Here is a 15,520-nt window from a genome sequence, read left to right as displayed (position 1 = left end):
ACCCGTTTGTGCGACAGCCGACGGTACAACCACAGAGGAAATGCAGCCTAAAAGAGGAGCCCAACCAGCTCACTCTGCCCCTCCAGAGTGCCTGGTGCCGCTGGCAGCCTCAGAGACACAGCCACGTTAACTCACTCCAGTTCCCAAGCTGCTCTGAGCCATCCAGCGCCGTGCAACCGCTGCATAGCGCGGAGTTCATCACAATTCCCCCATCTCCCTCAACTGAGTCCTCTACCACAGAACTCGTGGGCAACCTCACCCTATGAGGAGCTGGGATTCACACAATCCTTTCCCCTCTGCCCTGGCTGCAGCTCAATAACTCACCACATACAGATCCTGTTTCTGTGTCACCATCTAAAGTTCATGCCGTGCCAGTATCTGAGTGGGTGGCTACGAGTGCCAGACCGAGTGACTGTGTTTCACCTTCCTCATCCTCTTCTCCCTCGAGACCTTCAGCTTCACACTGGCTGGCCGGGCGGCAGTTCTTGGGCATTTGAAAACTTAAAGGCACAAGGGCAGGGTTGGGATGAGAGAAGTAAGGAAGAAGGCAAGAAGTGCACAATTGCAGATTACGAGATGAGGGTGAAGTGGTATATGAGAAGGTGTATTAGGCAGGAACATACCATCAACCTCAACGGTTTCAGCCACACCTCAGTGACAGCCATTCCAATTATTCCCAGCAGTCTCCTCCATGGAGGTCAGCACATGCAGCTCTGCATTGCCCCTGCTGGTTAGCTGCTGCATCTACTTCTCATGGGCCGCCTTGTCCTTCAAAAGAGAGGGATGTATGTCAGCGAGCATGGTTCAATGTGTTTCGGTAACGTGCCTACCACAGCTGAATAGCTAGCAGTGTGCGCAAGCTGGGGGATGTCAAGTATGAGTTGTGGTTGAGAGAGACTGCTGGCAGGTAAGTGAATGGGGATGTGGTGAATGAAGGAATGTGAGAGGCATGTGGTGCAGTTGACAGGACTTGCCATGTCAGGATGCATTCACTGAACATGACCACTCCTGTAACGTCATTAAACTTCTTTCAGAATTGCAGCTAGATCTTTGGGGTCAGATTCCTGGCTTGGCCGCTATGGCCACTTACTCCGTTTGCCTTCTTAGTGCTTTTCTGGAGGGTCTGTAGGCCCATCCAGACGAGAACCTTCCTCCTCCTGTCAAACTCCTGCACAAAGGCATCAGGCAGAATTGTCCCAGATTTGCACTAAGTGCAATAGCAGGCGGGTAAAATGGCATTTTACCCGCTGGCTGCGATGGCAGGTTTTCATGCCTTATCGTCCCAAATCCAGCACATTCTTAATGCATTCCCAGGAAACACGGCATTTCCATGGTGAGTGGGCACTCATTCACCTGCCAGCCATCACCCCGCTGCTGCATCACACCAGGCGCCATATTTAAAGTCCAGCCGAAAGCACACATCTCAGTGCTTCCAGGCCAGCACGGAAGACATGGCCCTGAAACTGAAGAGGACTGCAGCCCCCAGGTTCAGTGAGGCGTCCTTCGAGCACCTTTTGGATGCCATGGATGCCTGCTGGGATGTCCTCTACCCCGGCTCTGGCCGCAGGATGGGCAGCAACAGCACTAACCTGGCTTGGGAGGTGGTGGCAGTGGTGGTCAGTGCCAACGGCCTTCAAAATAGGACAGCAACTCAGTGCCGAAAGAAGATGAGTGATCTCCTCCGTTCTGCCAGGGTAAGTCACTCTTCTCATCACTTTCGACTCTCACACACACAAACCCATCACACATCCACAGGGCCCTCACTCACTGTCAGTTCAAAGGACATCACCATTCACTCTCTCGCACTCACTGTCATTGTCCTCATCCCATCCATGGGACCATTCATCACCCACACATGCCAGGCATGTTTTATCATCTGGCCTGGCAGGCATCCTGCTTACACTTTTCCCATCTCTATTCTTGCAGGACAAGCTGGCACACAACAGCAAGGAGAGGTCACAGACCGGTGGCGGAACGCCCGAAATCAAGGTCCTCACGGACTTTGAAAACAGAGCCATCCAGTTGGCCGGCAAGGATCTGGACCGTTCCTGTGCTGACAGTGAGGTCAGCGGTGCTCAACCAAGTGAGGATCCAGCAGTGCAACATCCATCAACCATACTGTGAGTGATGTGTCCTGTTTCACAGGCCACTGCCATGCACTAATTATCTCTCCTTGCTTCCACAGGCACAACTGGGAAACAACCGACAGAGTCCATGACCCAGGGCCTCCAATCAAACCCCGAAGAAACCTCTGAAAAGGAATCTGAAGGCACCCTCCCTGAAGTCCCGTCACAGCACTCACCCACACCCTCCACCAGCACAGAGACACACACCTCGGTGGGACCTAGCTTTAGAATAGCTCTGGGATCACAATCTGGTGAGCACTTTGTCCATCCGATCCACAGCAGGTGACGGCAGGGACTTCCCAGGTTTCTGACACTCGGAGGACTGCTGGAGGCCAGAACTTTGCTGAGTCTGAGTCAGATGAGGAGCCTCTGGACTCGGTCATGTCACAGTTGCTGGAGCTGCAAAGGCAAGCTCAGGAACATCAGGAAGGGATGTCTACTGCACTCCTCAGATTGCAAGGCACGATGAAAGGGTCCGTCTGCCTTCACTCTGAGGTGATAGCGCTGGCATTGCAATGCACTGAGGTCAACACTGGTAGGATGGCAGCCGCCATGGAGACCTTGGTCCAGAACTTCACTCCTGCACTGCTGCACGGGCTTAACTCCATCACTGATGCCATAGTTGGCCTCCAACAGTGTGTACGTGAGAGGGGTGCCGGGCAGCTCGATCTCACTCCAGCTACCCCTACTCTTCAAGGAGTCAGCCAGGGGCCCCCCGGGCACCCATAGAGAGGAGGATCAGCAGGTGCACACTCCAGGCCCATCCATCCAGGTGACTCCAAGATTGTCCGGCCCATTGGACTCCCCTCTTCTTGTGACCTCAGCAGCTCCAGCTCCACAGGCTGAGGAGGGTGCCACTGCCACACAGCAGGATCCTGAAAGCAGGCCGGTGCCCTCCAGAGGACACCCTCGAAGGTCAGCACAGACAGGGCGTCGCAGTCAGCAGGCTGCCCCCATCTCCGCTGTGGATGTCCGGGGAGCACCAAGCAGTAGCGGCAGGATTAGGAAAGTTAAGGAGAATGAGTTGCACAGCCTGGGCATGGGTGTTAATCACTTGTACATAATGTTCACTATTGTCAATAAACTCCCAAGAATGTCTCCCTGCCTATGGTTCCTTGTTCTAATGATCAGTGTTCCTGTCACTCAGATGTGAAACCTTTCTGCACAAGATAAAGGCAGGTGTCTCAGTCCAGGGCCTCTTCCTGTTCAGCCTTCAGACCAAAGTGATGGTCCGGCCTCAGACTCCCTGGACACATTACTGATGCCTGCACCTCAGCAGTGCTGGTCATTGCTGCCAGAATGTAGTGGGCAGGTGCCACAGAATTCTCTCATACTCTCTGTGTGCTCTCAGCACCTTTAAGGTGGGGCTGGCCCCCATCTCCTCAAGCATCTGCGACCAGTGATGCTATGCTCCAGCTCCTGAAGGGCTCAGGTGCTGAAGGCGGACAAAGGATCAGATGCTTCTAAAGTTTCATGGCTGCGTCTCTATGATTTGACCCTGATCACAGAGCGCAAGCGAGCTGCCCTCGGCCAGACAGGAGTCAGACATTCACAGAGCCTATGTGAAGATTTATGGAGTGTCCTCACTGCATGTCATCATCATCCTGCAATCGAATGACTATTAGGGCCTCCATTATGTCTCCATGGCAGGAGCATTCTCACAGAGGGTATTCGCACTGCCATAAGCCAGACTGGAGTCAAACATTCATGGATGCAATGTGAGGATCTACGGGGTCACCTCACTGTATGTCGTCATCATCCTCTACAAATCTAGCAGTTATGAGGGCTTCCCGAGTGCGCTTGCCTCATCTGGCCAGTGCGAGGGCCTCATCCCGGCCATTGTCACCTCTGAGGATCTCCTCATCCTCATCCTCATTGGTGTCCTCCTCATTGGAGGGGATGTGCAGCTCCTCCATGTCCTCCTCAGCCAGCTCATCTCCCCATTGCAGCGCCAGGTTGTAAAGGGCACAGTAGGTGACGACGATGTGTGACACTCTCTGTGGGCTGTATTGCAGGGCTTCAGCAGACAGGTCCAGGCACTGGAACCTCATTTTCAACATCCCAATGGTTTGCTCCACCAAGTTGCAAGATGCAGCATGAACCTCATTATACCGTCGCTCTGCTGCAGTCTGAGGCTGCTGCACAGGTGTCATCAGCCGTGTCCTCTGTGGGTAGCCCTTGTCCCTGAGGAGCCATCCCTGTAGCTTCTGTGATCTCTGGAAGATTCCAGGGATCTGTGACCAACTGAGGATGTAGGTGTTGTGGACGCTCCCTGGAAACCGTGCGCAGACCTGCAGGATGTGTTTCTAATGGTCGCAACCCAGCTGCACATTCAGCAAATGGAACCCCCTGTGGTTGATGTCATTCACTGTGTTGTGATGGAGATCTGAGCACCACATGAGTGCAGTCGATCACACCCTGTAGCTGTGGGAAACCTGAGATCTGGGCAAATCCATGCGCTCTTGCATCCTGGCTGTCCTGGTCCAGGGAAAAATGCACAAAGTTGTGTGCCCTCGCAAAGATGGCGTCCATGACCTCACGGATGCATTTGTGGGTGGCGGATTGTGATATCCCACAGAGGTCACCTGTGGAGCCCTGAAAGGAGCCACTGGCATAGAAATTGAGCGCCATGGTCATTTTCATGGCCACTGGCAGTGGATGCCCTCCATGTCCCCATGGCACCAAATCCTGCAGTAGCAGATGTGACCGACCAGTTCCTTGGACATGCACAGTCTTTGGCGACACTGGTTCTCAGTCACCTGCAGGAATTAAAGGTGGCATCTACAGACCCTGGGTGTCGCTAGGTGCCGGCCTGCGATGGCTTCCTGTGGCTCTTGGGCAGCATGTGCAGGAGCCCCAGCCTCCCCTTCTTCCCGAGGTTGCTGCTCCTGCCTCTGCGCAGCCAGGAACCTCAGTTGCTCTCTCCTCCATTGTATTCACGCTCTGTAAGCCATCAGGCAATACAGCTAGTTCACCAAGCTCCATGATCCTGATGTACTCCTGCTGCAGGATGAAAGAGAGAGACACATGGTTAGCATGGGTGTACGAAGAACCTGTCCTGGTTAGTGTGGCAGCCCCTTAACGCTTCCCGGAGAGTGCTGGCCACCACTTGGATGGCCAGAGATTAGTGCACTGCATGTCTGCTCTGTTAGCTTGAACCACGGGGGAGACTGTTCCAAACCAGGATGCTGACATTGCAAGCGGCTGTGAGCACCTCCAGCAGTGACTGCTCCATGGCCAACTTTAGTGAGGAGATTTTACAACGTGTACAGTCATCCAGCTGATCTGCAGTCCACTAAATTGCTCATGAATTTGCAGACTGTGCTGGGGGTGGGGATAAGGGGTGAGGAAGCTCTGGAGCACTTGGTGGTACTTTGATGCCTCTGTGTTGCTTGAGTGAACCTGACCCGAATCATGTCAGTGTGGCTGCACTTGAACTGTCTCAGCTGCAGAGGAATGGTCACTTTATACAGTTTTCCCTAATGCGTGGTCGTTTCCCTCTCCCGCCCCAAATGCTTGTACATTATATTCAACAGCAGGGCTGCCCTTGCTCCCCCCACCTTGTCATCATCCGCCTCAATGGCAGGGCTGCCTTTACCCGCACACCCCCCGCCACAAGTTGCCTCAACAGCAGGGCTGCCCTAAACCCCAACCCCCCTGAAGCTTGAAGTCCAACAGGCGACCCTGACGAGCACTGTACAATGTTACTGTGTAAACTCACCTCCGAGTTCCCTTCAGTGCAGGCCGCCAAGTGCACACCTTTTATGTGCTGTCAGCGTATTTTCCTGCCAATGTGGACGGATGATCCAGTCGATGGTGGGGTGGGGTGGGGGGACAATTCCGGTGGGCTGGCCTGATGATGATATGCTGATGTATTGCAATGAGGTCCCTGATGTCTGATGGCGGAAAACGCGATCCACCATCAGCGGCTGAACGGCCGATCGTGAACTGGCTTCCCACCGTCGTAAAACCGATCACGCGATATTGCCCACTCACTCTAACCAGAAAGAAACAGAATGAGCAGACGTGTGGTTTTTCCAGGGTGGCGTGATTCTCAATGATGCAGGAAAGCAGCAACTGCAGCCACATGGCTTTGCAGACCCCACATATAAACAGGGAAAGGTACCAGAACCGCGAAGGCTTCCACTCCATTAATGTGCAGCTGCTGTGTGACCATATCAAAAGCATCATGTCAGTGAATGCTCACTATCCCTGCAGCAACCACGATGCCTTCTCCCTGAGGCAGTAGGCTGTTCCTGCCATTTTCAGATCACCAAGAAGAACTAGTGGGTAAGTGCTTGGAGACGAGGGATAAGTCCTCTGCACGTGGCTGATGACCCCTCCCATGCTATCACCAAAAACAATATGGAGCAAGCCATCAGCATTCTTAAGCAGCAGCTCCACTGCCTGGACTGCTTGGAAGGTCCACACTTTACTCTCCAGGTTCGTTGTGGTCTGCTGCCACCTCCACCACCTCACAATTATGAGGGCACGGCCATTGTCACAGGCATCCAGAGGCCACCTCAAGGAGAAGAGGAGGGGGCATAAGGGAGCCCTTCACTCTGGACATTCCCTTAGGACATTATCCCTTCACCACCATTGCTTCATTATTTCCCACCTACCCATCTATCTCTTACACCCGTTCACAGCATCCTCTTGGACAAAATCCTGCATGAAAAGCACCAAATGGAAACCTTCCCATAAAATCTTTCTCCAACACCATATCAAATTAAACAAATAAAAATTAACGATACACCTTGTCCACTTCCTGTGGTGCATTTGCCTGGCCTGGTGCTCCTATGAAGTGCTATCTCAGTGACTGCAGCATCTTTCAGCTGGTGGCAGGCCGCTGGCTTTCACTGGGGGAGACTGCAGATTGCCTTGCAGGATGCACTGGAGAAGCTCTTGGCCTTGAGGGACTGCACAACCTTGGCATGGGCGGCAGCAATCTCGGCTGGCTGGCTGACAGGCAACAGGTAGGGCACTGGCAGAGTGGCAGCGATGGAAGCATGAATGCTGTCATCCTGAGGACAGCAGGTTCATGCTCCAGGGTGGCACTGCCAGAAACCCCAGGGCAGAACCTCAGAAATCCTAATAATCTGTTGGAGGACAGGTTGCTGGAATTCTGTGAGAACCTGCATAGCCCCTTCGCAGACTGGTATTCACAGCCACTATGGCAGTGGTCTGAGTCTGCATGGCAGAAACGGTAGATCTAACAACATTAGTCTGAGCTTCTACTGCAGTGTTGAGAGGTTAGTTGGCTTCCACTTAATGGTGGAAGCTGCAATGGAAGCTGAATCTGCGGCCATCAGATGCTGCATCACAGTCAGGTTCGCAAGTGACATCATGGAGTAGGCCACTACTCCCATGCTGGAAAGGATGGGATCTAAGCCCTGAGGCAAATTTGAGGCCAACTTCTCCATACTCCTTGATAGTGACGGGAGGCATTGTGGCAGGCCTGTCAATGCATCATGCATTTTGGTGTGTATGTTCAGTGTTCTCACCTTTGCCGCCCCATCAAAATCCTCATCTAAGTTCCTTGCAGCAAAACTGTCTGTGACCTTGAGCAGTGCGAGTGACTAAGTTGGTGGCTGCAAGTGTCAGATCCAATGATCATGTTTCTTCATCAGTGCTGTGCTGTTGCTCTCTCTCTTCCTCCTGAGGCTGTTGTGGCAAGCAGCAGTTCTTGGGCATCTGAAAGCAGAAAATCAAGAGAAAGGTTGGGGTGAGGGAAAGAGAGAGTGGAGTCGACCATCTGCAGCTTGCTCATCATGAATGAAAGCTGGATGAGAGGATCCTGCTTTGAAAAGGGGCGTAAAGCAGGGACATACCATCACCCTCAATGTTCTCAGCGACTTTGGATGCAATGGCGTCGTAGCTGGTCGCTTGATGTGGAGACAGCCAGCTTCTCCATAGGATTCCGGGACGCAGGAATCATTGTTCCCCACAGGCACTGCTCTGCTTCCTTCTATTCTGGGCCTTCTTCAAGAGAGCGAGAAAGTGAAATATCAGCAATTGTGTTACACTGCATTTTTCTGATATGCCTACCATAGCCAAATAGCTGACAGTTTATGGAGGCTGCGAGAAGTGTGTGTGAGGCTGGCATCATTGGAAGGTGTGTGAGGGCGAGGTAGAGCATCTGTTAGATCTGTGTCCTGACTGTTGACGAACGAGTGATAATGGTGTGGTACATTGGGCATGTTGTGCATGAGAGGCTGCTGGTGTGGTATTTGAGATCGCCTATAAAGATGCATTCACTGACATTGACCACCTCCTTGAGGTCACTGAGCTTCTTGTGGCACTGCTGCCAGGTCTTTGGGGCAATATTTCAGGAGTTGACCTCCCCTGCCTCCTGTTTCCATTTCCTTCAGAGGGTGTGCCTGCCCCTCCCCTCCAGAAACATAGCCTCACTCTTCCTGTCAATCTCCATCACTAAAGCCTCCAGTGCCATATCTGTGAACCTGGGAGCCGTCGCTCTTTGGTGTTCCAGTTGTTCTTTTACTTGCAGCCAACTGCAGGCAGTCAGCAGCAGCAGCACCTTCCTTGTAATGAGTGCAGCTTCCCTTTTGAGGGCCATGCTGTCTTTAAGAGATGCAGGCTAACTGGAACACATGGTACCCATGCACGTTGCTGGGCCTACTGTTAAACGTTTAATCAACCAAAAACGCAGGTCACACTCTGCTGAACGCTACAATCGTGCGAATGAAGAGGCAGCATGAACTTCAATGAGTCCACATGAGGGCAGATCGTGAATCACGGTAGCCGCGCCCGAAACCACCAATTTTTAGCCCCTAATGTGATGACATAAGCCACTCAGTTCAATGAACAGAAATTTTCAATGAACAGAAATCACACAGATGCAAGCGCAAAGCTGCACAAGATAGAAAACAGCAGCTGAAGTTTGTTGAAAATGCTGTGAAATAGCTTTGAATTACCACAGTGCTAAATGAGTGTTCAGGTCCAGAACAAAAGGACTGATGATTCCAAAAACAATCATTTTGAAAAATTTGTCAGATTTTTTAAAACGAGATTACAAAGGGCAATTAATAGGGAACAAGGATGGGATTTATAGCTGAATACAGGGATAGTAGCTGAAGAGTGAGCAAACGTTGCCAAAGAAGATAAATGGATAGCCTGAGGTTGAAGGCCCAACCATGGAGGCGGAGATGGGAAATGAGCCTGAGACCCCATGGTGATAAGAACAGGCAGCCCACAGAGGGAGGGAGGGAAAGTAGTGAAGAGGCCCATGGAGATATGTTTAGTATAGATTAGATACTGTAGGGAATGCACTGGACTGTAGGGAATGCACTGGCAGAGTTCTTGATGGCCTGCAACTCGCTGTGTGCAGATAAACCAAGAGCACAATTTGCCAGCATCCTTTCCACCACTTCTCTTCCCTTTACTCCAGACAGTGACTTACAATTTCACCGGATGATGGCAGCCTTCCAGTGTCCATTTTCATGTGTAGACTTAGACATGGAGAGCCAGTGTACTGTTTTGAGGTGTGGCATGGGAAAGAGAGATCACATTAAACCACATGGGGATCTCACCTCCACTATCAAACATGGATCACCGGAAAGCTATCACACTTAAGACTGTTCTGTCCTTACACTTACCCAGAGACAGAAAGGTCAGCTGAAGCATTCCAACTGTTGTTCTGGCTGAAAGAAACTAACTCAACAAGGTCAAGGAATCAACCAAGAGTCACTGAGGCTGCATGGCTCAGTAGTACTCTTTAGGGGATATTGACCCATTGAGCTACTGGGGAGAAACACACCATTTCAAAAAGATGGTTCCCCTTATATCACCAACACCTTCCAATCAATAGAAAATTTGCCAGCAATACAGAAGACTAATGAATTCCACTTTGACTACAGTCAAGCTTGTGTGCAAAGAGTGTTACTGCCATCATTCTCTGGCAGACTAGTTACAGGTTCCCTAACACACAATACAAGTACAGCGCTGAAGAGCATAGAGAAATACTGACAATCCTCAATGACAATCCTGCAATAGTGACCGGGCGGGCTAGGTCCCAAATGACATAGCTCCTAGACTGGGTCTGCAGCAGTTGGTGAGGGAACCAACAAAAGGGCAAAACATACTTGACCTCATTCTCACCACCTGCCTGCCGCAGATGCATCTGCCCATGTCAGTGTCGGTAGGAGTGACCAGCGCATAATCCCTGGGGAGATACAGTCCCATCTTCACGTTGAGAATACCCTCCATCGCATTGTGTGGCACTACCACCCTGCTAAGTAGGATAGGTTTTGAAAAGATCTAGCAACTCAAGACTGGGTAACCATGAGGTGCTATGGGCCATCAGCAGCAGAATTGTACTCAACCACAATCTGTAACTTCATAGCCCAGCATATCCCCCAGTCTACCATTAGCACCAAGCCAGGGGATCAACCCTGGTTCAACGAAGAATGCAGGAGGGCATGCCAGGAGCAGCACCAGGAATACCTAAAAATGAGGTGTCAACCTGCTGAAGCTATCACACAGGACTACTTGTATGCTAAACAGCATAATCAGTAAGTGATAGACAGAGCTAAGCAATTTGACAACCAACGGATCGGATCTAAACTCTGCAGTCTTGCCACATCTACTCATGAATGGTGGACAATTAAACAACTCACTGGAGGAGGAGGCTCCAAAAATATCACATCCTCAATGATGGGGGAGCCCAGCACATCAGTGCAAAAGGTAAGGCTGAAGTATTTGCAACAATCTTCAGCCAGAAGTGCCGAGTAGATGACCCATCTTGGCCTGCTCCAGGGGCCCCCAGCATCACAGATGCCAGTTGTTAGCCAGTTCAATTCATTCCACGTGATATCAAGAAATGGGTGAAGACACTAGATGCAAAGGCTCAGGGCCCTGACAACATTCCAGTAATAGTACTGAAGACATATGCTCTAGGACTTCCCGCGCCCCTAACCAAATTGTTCCATTACAGCTACAGTACTGGCATCTACCTGGCAATGTGGAAAATTGCCCAGGTATGTCATATACACAAAAAGCAGGACAAATCCAACCCGGCCAATTACCATCCCATCAGTCTACTCTCCATCATCAGTAAAGAAATGGAAGGCGTCATCAACGGTGCTATCAAGCGGCACTTGCTTAGCCTGCTCACTAATGCCCAGTTTGGGTGCCGTCAGGGCCACTCAGCTACTGACCTCATTACAGCCTTGGTTGAAACATGGACAGAAGAGTTGAACTCCAGAGGTGAGAGTGACATCAAGGTAGCATTTGACTGAGTGTGGCATCAAGGAGCCCTAGCAAAACTGGAGTTAATGGGAATCGGGGGAAAACTCTCTGCAGGTTGGAGTCATACCTAACATAAAGGAAGATGGTTGTGGTTGCTGGAGGTCAGTCATCTCAGCTTCAGGACATTACTGCAGGTGTTCCTCAAGGTAGTGTCCTAAGCCCAACCATCTTCAGCTGTTTCATCTATGACCTTCCTTCCATCATAAGGTCAGGAGTGGATATGTTCGCTGATGGTTGTACAAAGTTCAGCACCATTTGCGACTCCTCAGACACTGAAGCAGTCTATGTCCAAATGCAGCAAGACCTGGACAATATCCAGGCTTTGGCTGCCAAGTGGCAAGTAATATTCGCGCCACACAAGCGCCAGGCAATGACCATCTCCAACAAGAGAGAATCCAGCCATTACCCCTTGATGTTCAATGGCATTGCTATCACTGAATCCTCTACTATCAACACGCTTGGGGTTACCATTGACCAGAAACTGAACTGGACTAGCCATATAAATACTGTGGCTACAAGAGCAGGTCAGAGGCTAGGAATCGTCTGACAAGTAACTCACCTCCTGACTCCCCAAAGCCTGTCCACCATCTACAAGGCACAAGTCAGGAGTATGATGGAATACTCTTCCCTTGCCTAGATGAGTGCAGCTCCCACAACACTCAAGAAGCTTAACATCATCCAGGACAAAGCAGCCCGCTTGATTGGCATCACATCCACAAACATTCACTCCCTCCACCACTGACGCACAGTAGCAGCAGTATGTATCATCTACAAGATGCACTGCAGGAATTCACCAAGGCTCCTCAGACAGCACCTTGCAAACCCATGACCACTATCACCTAGAAGGACAAGGGCAGCAGATAGTTGGGCACACCACCACCTGGAGGTTTTCCTCCAAGTAACTCACTATCTTGACTTTGAAATAAAATGCCATTCCTTCACTGTCACTGGGTCAAAATCCTGGAACACCCTCCTCAACAGTACTGTGGGTGTACCTACACCACATGGACTGCAGCAGTTCAAGAAGGCGGCTCACCATCACGTTCTCAAGGGCAACTAGTGATGGGCAATAAATGCTGGCCCAGCCAGCGAAGCCCACATCCCGTGAATGAATTTTTAAAAATCACCCTGGACAAAGGAACCTGCTTAATTGACAACCCATCCACAAAACTTCACTCTTTCCACCATCAGTGTACAGTGGGAGCAGTGAGTACCATCTACAAGATACACTGCAGGATCTCACCTAGCCTCCTTAGACAGCACCTTCCAACCCCACGAGCACTACCATCTAGGAGGACAAGGACAGCAGACACATGGGAACACCATCACCTGCAAGTTCCCCTCCAAGCCATTCACCATCCTGACTTGGAAACATATCACCGTTCCTTCACTGTCGCTGGGTCAAAATCCTGGAACACCCTCCCTAACAGCACTGTGGGTGTACCTACACCACATGGACTGCAGCGGTTCAAGAAGGCAGCTCACCACCAGCTTCTCCAGGGCAATTAGGGGATGGGCAATAAATGCTGGCCTAGCCAGCGATGCCCACATCCCATGAATGTATTTCTAAAAATCTTCAAAATGAAAATGCTTAAAATTTAGATTGTCACCAATCATGCATTACTGAATGTTGCAATGCCCCAACATAAAGTTCAAACACAATAATCATATTCCCATGACAGTCACGCACCATGCATTTTGTTTGATTCTTGAAATTCTTCATCCTCCTGATTGATGTTGGAAGTATTTTGAATGAATGTCTCCAAATTCTTTGGAAGATACCAACTAAGATTCTCATCAAAAACTGTATACAGCAAGTAAAACTCTTGGTCAGTGTCTTTCTGTAAAAAAAGAAGTAGACATTTATTCAAAGAGTACTTTCAAGCTGAAATCTATGGAAACCTCCACACTACCAACATTTGGTATCACTCCAAGCCAGAGACCCAACTGAATTCCATTATACCATGCTGCTGTAAAGGTGATTAAAGACATGGGGCTGGTTGGACTGATATGCCGGAAAAGGCAGTGGAATTAATAATTCACTTTTGACAGAGCTGTAAATGACCATGTTCAGATCGACTCTAATGACAATTGATTCAGATTAATTTGTAGCAAGCAGAAAATTGAGCATGCCTCATAATATTGTGGGGGGTAAAGGAAAGAAATGTCAAATCAAAAACTGGTTCAACACAAGGCTACATTTCACAAAGGTGGAGTTGTATGGCTTAATTTATTAAAAACAGAAAAAGACACTTCTCAGAAGTAGGAACCATAATACGCAAAATAAAGAGCTTTCAAAAGCCATGGGCAATTTTTTTACAAGATCCCCCCCCTTCCTGGAAGAATGCAGGGACTGGAAACAAATAGTTAATGACCTGTGTCTAGATTCAGCAACTCCTTTTCATGGGTTCTCTGGCCGAGGGCAGGTTCCTGGCGATTATTTGCCGAGCCACTGGCAAAGTGCCATGATTTTTTAATAAAGATAGGGTGAGGAGGCAGGCTGCAAATCTACCTCAACCAGAATGGGCATCGCACCCCATGTTTTTGGTGATAATCCAATCCACACACTCGCTGTCTAGCCAACTGAGCAAACCAGCCTCCCCAGATTCATTAACACACAAGTTAAACAAAAAATCATGATTAATGGATATACAATACAACATTCCCTACTTCAAACTTCACACTGCATAAAGGAAAATGAGATTACTTGGTCATACAAAAGGAATTACAAATAATTATAATCTTCTAGAGAAAGGAAACAAACAAGCTCCATAGATTTTAGATCCTTCAGCAATGTTCTTGTTTTTTTTCAAAAAATTAAAAATACATATACACAAGAATTAACCATAGCAACTTTTGTAATTTCCACAATATGCTCACTGAATACTATATTTAATTGCTTATTTTCTATTAATGTAAAAATATTAATAACACTCAAGACCAATAACATATTTATTTTATATCTCCTCCGAGCATATTGTGCAGAGGTGACAGTTTATTCACAACCTAATCCACTAGATAATACTGCAAGTCATGGGTCTTGCCATTGCTGGTTGACACATCTTTGTTAATTAAGTGCATATTTTTCTCAAGTTAAAACTTTTTTATACATTATCTAAAAGTTAGCATTTGATTCCAAGGCTCCAATATTTACATGGCGATGGGGAGAGTACAGGAAGTTTGAAAATGGCAGAAGAGCTCAGCAAACTCATTTTTTGGTTTGGTTTCCTGCCTGCCCACTGGCCAAAATGGAGACCATGGCTGGTGGCCAGGAGGGAAAACCAGTGGCAGCAACTCGGAGCCAGCCACATATAATCAGAAGGTGGAAAGTCAGTGATTCTGCTGGGGGTGAAGAGAAAGGCCACAATTGGCACAGTTGAGATCAAAAGTTTCCTTGAAGGGCGGGGGAAGTGTTCCTGCTCCTGCTGGTCTACAAAGACTGTCTTAAATGTACTCACCTGGTTCAGCTGGCAATTTTTATCTCCCTTTTTCTGTTGGGTTTCCCAACCCCTGAGAAACCTGCACAGAAGCAGTTAATTTTGAATTTGACTCCCAATTGCACTGTGCACAAAGAGTTTGGGAGAGGTACTGTGAGAGGTCGGGATTGAGATAGCGAGCATGGTGGTGAGAGTCGGGCAAGGGAAAAGGGTGGGGGTTGGCCGATGGCGAGGTGAGTAATCAGGAGAGGGGTGGCCATCAGGGTAGCAAGGGGCTGGGAGGGAAGCAGTGAGCAGGACAGCAAGGGATTGGGAGGGAGATGGCAAGCAGTGCAGCGAGTGGAGTGACGAGGAGTTGGAAGTGGGGCAGCCAGGCAAGGGGCTGAGAGTGTGGTGGTGAAAGGCCAGGAGGGGGGCAGTGAGCGGCGTGGCGAGGAGTCGGCAGATGATGGGCACACAGCAATGAAGTTAATGGTGGGAGAAACCACGAATGGGCTTTGTGACAGAGTAGGTGCTGAGTGGGCATGCACACTTCCAGAGTGGCAGTGGCAAACACAGCCTTTCACAAATATATCTATGTATAAATTAACCTATTTAAAATAAACTATTTAACACATGCCTAATATTAGTATAGAAATAAATGTAGCATAAGCACAATAAATGTCTATATGTAAACTTTGGAGATTGTTT

At 49.4% G+C, this 15,520-nt stretch overlaps 1 protein-coding gene across 1 annotated transcript in view; it reads right to left on the bottom strand.

The window, feature by feature from the left end:
- LOC144682900 (ferroxidase HEPHL1-like) overlaps positions 1-15,520 on the bottom strand; it is a 123,938-nt gene that overhangs the window by 58,725 nt on the left and 49,693 nt on the right. The window contains exon 10 of the mRNA XM_078545770.1: positions 13,084-13,234. Within this exon, the coding sequence (XP_078401896.1) occupies positions 13,084-13,234 (151 nt within the window). The remainder of the gene's footprint in view (positions 1-13,083; positions 13,235-15,520) is intronic.

Source organism: Cetorhinus maximus, chromosome 7 (genome assembly GCF_964194155.1).
Source record: "Cetorhinus maximus chromosome 7, sCetMax3.hap1.1, whole genome shotgun sequence".
Taxonomy (NCBI): Eukaryota; Metazoa; Chordata; class Chondrichthyes; order Lamniformes; family Cetorhinidae; genus Cetorhinus; species Cetorhinus maximus.
The sequence above is the reverse complement of the archived record's forward strand: the minus strand, read 5'-3'. Positions and strand labels throughout refer to the sequence as shown.